The 4,460-nt window shown below is 36.9% G+C and overlaps 1 protein-coding gene across 1 annotated transcript; it reads right to left on the bottom strand.

Annotated features, from left to right (window-relative positions):
- Positions 1–727: 727 nt before the first annotated feature.
- Positions 728–2,963, bottom strand: LOC112775663 (protein FAR1-RELATED SEQUENCE 5-like). The gene is made up of 5 exons (XM_025819493.1): positions 2,611–2,963; positions 2,117–2,517; positions 1,828–1,896; positions 936–1,720; positions 728–841 (listed from the first exon to the last, which is right to left on the bottom strand). Exons 1-5 carry the CDS (start codon positions 2,961–2,963, stop codon positions 728–730), a joined length of 1,722 nt encoding a protein of 573 aa, XP_025675278.1.
- Positions 2,964–4,460: the final 1,497 nt, after the last annotated feature.

Genomic DNA, 4,460 nt, shown 5'->3' with positions numbered 1-4,460 from the left:
CACAAATATAGCTAAACTGAACATCCAATACCTTACTATAATGAACATCCAATTTATATTTTAGACAATAGTTAGCTAACAAAATGATAAGTAAACAGAGAATAAAGATTTAAGTTGTGATTATAAAAAAAAGAGAAAATTATTAACTGATTATTAGATGAAAAATATTAGTTTCTATTTTTTTAATTTATTAAGGACTTATTTTTCAACGCATATATTAAAGATTTTGTTAAAAAGAACGAAAGAATTAATCTATCTCAGAAGAAAAATTATCAAAATTTTTATAATATCAAAATCAAAACATAACAACCAAGTGCAGCACACACGAGTACTAACAGGTAACCATCCATGCTTAGAGTAAAAATGAACATCTCATTACCTATGAAAATGAACATCCACATTAGTTCATTATAAATATGTGTAAACAGTGTCTATAATGAACAGCTACGTACCGGAAAACTATACAGTGAGGCATGTAGAAATCGGGTACAACTTTATTAAACTATCTCGTGGATTACAGAATAACCACCCAATATACTCGTTATGCATTAAGTGTACACGAAATAAAAAAAGTAAAAGGGTTCATTCTAGCTAATGGAAAAAGGGTTCTTGCAATTAATAACATATGGACCTTTGCAACAACTGCCTTAGAATCTTTAAACTAACATGAATCCTATAAACACAGAGATGAGAAAATATACACTATCACAACCTCGTCCAACTAATCCTACTTTTTGTTGAAGGAGCTTAACAAAGACATAAAACCACCGGCTTGTTCGGGAACATTCAGGCCAGAAACAACACAATGGTTTATATCTTGAAATGTGTGCGGACGAACCACCTGCCAAAAAAAAAAGAAAAAATCCAATAGTTATGTTCTATGATAGTACTATACCAAATAAACATAAAAAGTTGAGATTAAGCCAAACATATACCGGGGGTGAATTCTTTTGTTTTCTCTGTCTTGAATTCTTGATGGACTTCTCAAGGGCAGAGTCGAGCCTCTTACTCTTTGGCCTGCCCTTTGTGGTTACCTTCGATGGGCCTTGGATGTCAGCAACACCGACATCATTCGAACTCTGTGAGCCAATGTTGGTCTGAGTCTCTGCCACGCTCTCAGACCTCTTTTTGGCACGGTGCGTAGCCAACTTGGCCCTTGTTTCTTCCAAAGCAAGATGCAGCAATGCTGTTTCTTCATCGTCACCGACGAACTCTTGAGCAACATTATAGAAGTGTGCACACAGTCCCCTGAATGCAACATTACTCTCATCCGACCGACTAACATCATGGCTACTTTTGACATACGTATGCTTGCGCTTTATCTTCTTGCTCCATCGAGGAAGAACATAACATGAAGGTACTTTGTACACTTTATACGAATGGTAAACTTCAAGGCAGTGACAGCACAACACACCTGAACTCTCAAAAAGATTGCACTCACAACGAAGCTCCTGTGTGGAACGGTCAAAGTGAACATCGTACAGAATGCATAGAATAGTATCGTTGAGTAGTTTCTCCTCTTCCACCTTCACGCAGACCAATGGACCCTGTTCATCAACTGCAGAAACTCTGCAGTTAGCCTTCCTCACAAACTCAATTTGAACATCCCTAAAGAGGGTCGTGGTATACTCTTGCTGAAACTGTTTCTCTATAGGCGAGGTCGTTGCACAAGGGATAACCCCCCTCGAGTCTGCAGCATCATCCTCCAGTTCCTCTGCTCCTTGACTCCAAGCACATTGTCATATTCATGAACAAATTGGACCAAGCTAGTTTTACTGTGTAAGTATCCACCGTAGAATGCGTGCATGCTCTCACTCCGTTGCGTACTCCGCATTCCTACCCAAAATTCACCCTTGAAGTATATTGGGACCCACATGCATCGGTCATCATACAGATCTACAAGAAATAAATAATACCAACTTAAGCATAGAGGGCTTACACCAAACATATTACTACACCTGAGAAATGACCATCCAAAATCACTGATATATTAAACATCCAAATGTTTACTATAATGAACATCCAACTAATTATCATCCAAATTACTGATAAACTAAACATTCAGATGCCGACCAATTGCAATTAAAGCATGAGAAGTAATCGTACAGTAACAAACCTGACAGCCATGTGTTGTTATGTAAGTTGTACTCATCTATAAAATCAGCCCAATCATCTTCAAATGACTCCTCCGTCCGAGAGTTCCACACAATGTCGTTTAGGTCACCATACAAAGCTCCGTACCGGCGGTAACCCCCAAGCTTGGAAGATAGCTTATTCATAATATGCCAAATGCACCACCGGTGGCGTGTGTCGGGTAAAGTATTTTTGATCGCACGGTATAGGGATCGACATTGATCGGTTATGATACACTTTGGAGCAGTTCCCATGCACTTCACCCATTGGCTAAAAACCCACTCATAACTTTCGATTTCTTCATTCCCCAACAAAGCACAACCGAGGAGGGTCGACTTACCATGGTGGTTGACCCCAACAAACGACACAAACGGTAATCCGTGCCTGCCAGAAAATCCAACCAGAAGTAAGAAATGCCAATCACGATGGAATAGCGTTTTATTAAGAGAAGGAAAAAACAACTTAACTACTACGTACCTATTTGTACTATATGTGCTATCAACTGACACGACGTCTCCATAGTATTCATACGACGCCCTACACCTTGCATCAACCCATACTGCACTCTTAAATTTACACTCCTCGTCCAACTTCACCGCGTAAAAGAAGTTCGGATTGATGTCCTTCATTCTCATGAAGTAGCTCATCATCTCCCTGACATCCGCATTCACGTTGCTATTGCGGAGCCTTGCTGTTATATAGTTTCTTAAATCCTTCTCTGAGAATCCTAGGTTAGAGGGGCCACCAGCCTCATTTGACAAGGCAAGGAATGTCTTATTTGGACGAATCCCAGCCTCATCATTATCCTCGATCACGCACTTCGCATGCATGGTCAGCTGCCTATACTCATGGTAGTGCACTGCCTTTCTCGGTGAACAGGGGTGTGAGTGCGTCAAGTCAACCTTGAACAAAACCCAGTCTTGCACATCTTTATCAAACTTTAAATATATCCTTGCCTTGCACCCAGCAGTTTAAATCGTATTCTTCCATGTTGGTGCTTTAACACGAGACTCGCGGATCCCGTCGCGATTACAGTGTATAGCTTGATTAATGGGAGCCTTCGTGATCTTGTCAAATGTTGTCGTCCTTATCTTAGTTGCAAATCCAGCTTTCTTTGCATAGGACACATAAAAGTCATGCGCCATCTGTAACTGAGCAAATCGCATTCCAACTCTTGGTATCTCGTCTTCTTGTAGGTTACCATGATCTGGTAACTGTATTTTATATTAATCCGAAAGAAAAATTAATTACCATTAGTTATCAAATCAAACATGAACATTATGACTAAACAAAAGTAAGCTAGACTCCAGTACCTCATCACCAGGCTCCATCTCTTCACTTCCAACATCCATAACATCCGACAACTGTATAGCCGATAATTCTAAAACAAACAGAGTAACCAAAAGGAGGAAGATCCTTATCAAAACTCATTTAAATAAAATCTTTAAAACAATCACCGAAAACACATCAACAGCTACAAATCAAACCATGAGAATTATTTTTTCATTTCATGTATTATTTAATTAAATTCAACCCTTTAGTTGTTTTTTTTTCATTCAATGAAAATTATGTAAAATTATTTCTTTTATTTTGGCTATTATTTAAGGGCCTTAATCTATCTTTAGTGGCTTCTTTTTTCACTCCATGAAAAAAATTCTTTTCCTATATATTTAGATACAGACACTCTTTTCTTCAGGTGCAGGAAGAAAAATATTAAAATTTTAACATTATTTATTCCTATAAGCATGAAAAATATTAAAATAATATGCAGGAAGCATATGAGCATATAACATTACAAATATGCAGTGAGCATATAAGCATACCATTACATGATTAAAACACTCATATAAGCATATCATGGTTAGCATGTTGCAAATACAAATAGCATTTCCTTCAATTTAGTAAACAAGTTCAGCCACTGCATCACACTATAGTTATCTATTTTACATACTTGCATGATCATCATGTAGATATAATATACACACACTGTAGATAAAAATAAATTCATATAAGCATACCAAAAAATTAAATTATGCTATCCCATCATGCATATAGGCACATAAGTCCATAATAGGATGATTAGCAAATGAAGATGCCATTTAACATGATGACAGCATAAATTCACATACAAAAACACATAAGAAAATATACTTTCTGGATATAATCATATAACCATAAAATGATTACTTAATTTAAGCTAATCCTCAATGCATATAATCATACTATTAAAAATAAAACAAACATAACTTTAATTACATCTCAACTCATCGATTACAATTGCATGTTTCAATAAGCATACAATCAAAAAACTCATTTATGGCAGAATT

This window comes from Arachis hypogaea, chromosome 1 (assembly GCF_003086295.3).
Source record: "Arachis hypogaea cultivar Tifrunner chromosome 1, arahy.Tifrunner.gnm2.J5K5, whole genome shotgun sequence".
In the NCBI taxonomy this organism is placed as follows: domain Eukaryota; kingdom Viridiplantae; phylum Streptophyta; class Magnoliopsida; order Fabales; family Fabaceae; genus Arachis; species Arachis hypogaea.
Note: the sequence above shows the minus strand (reverse complement) of the source record. Positions and strands in the feature narration are given on the sequence as shown.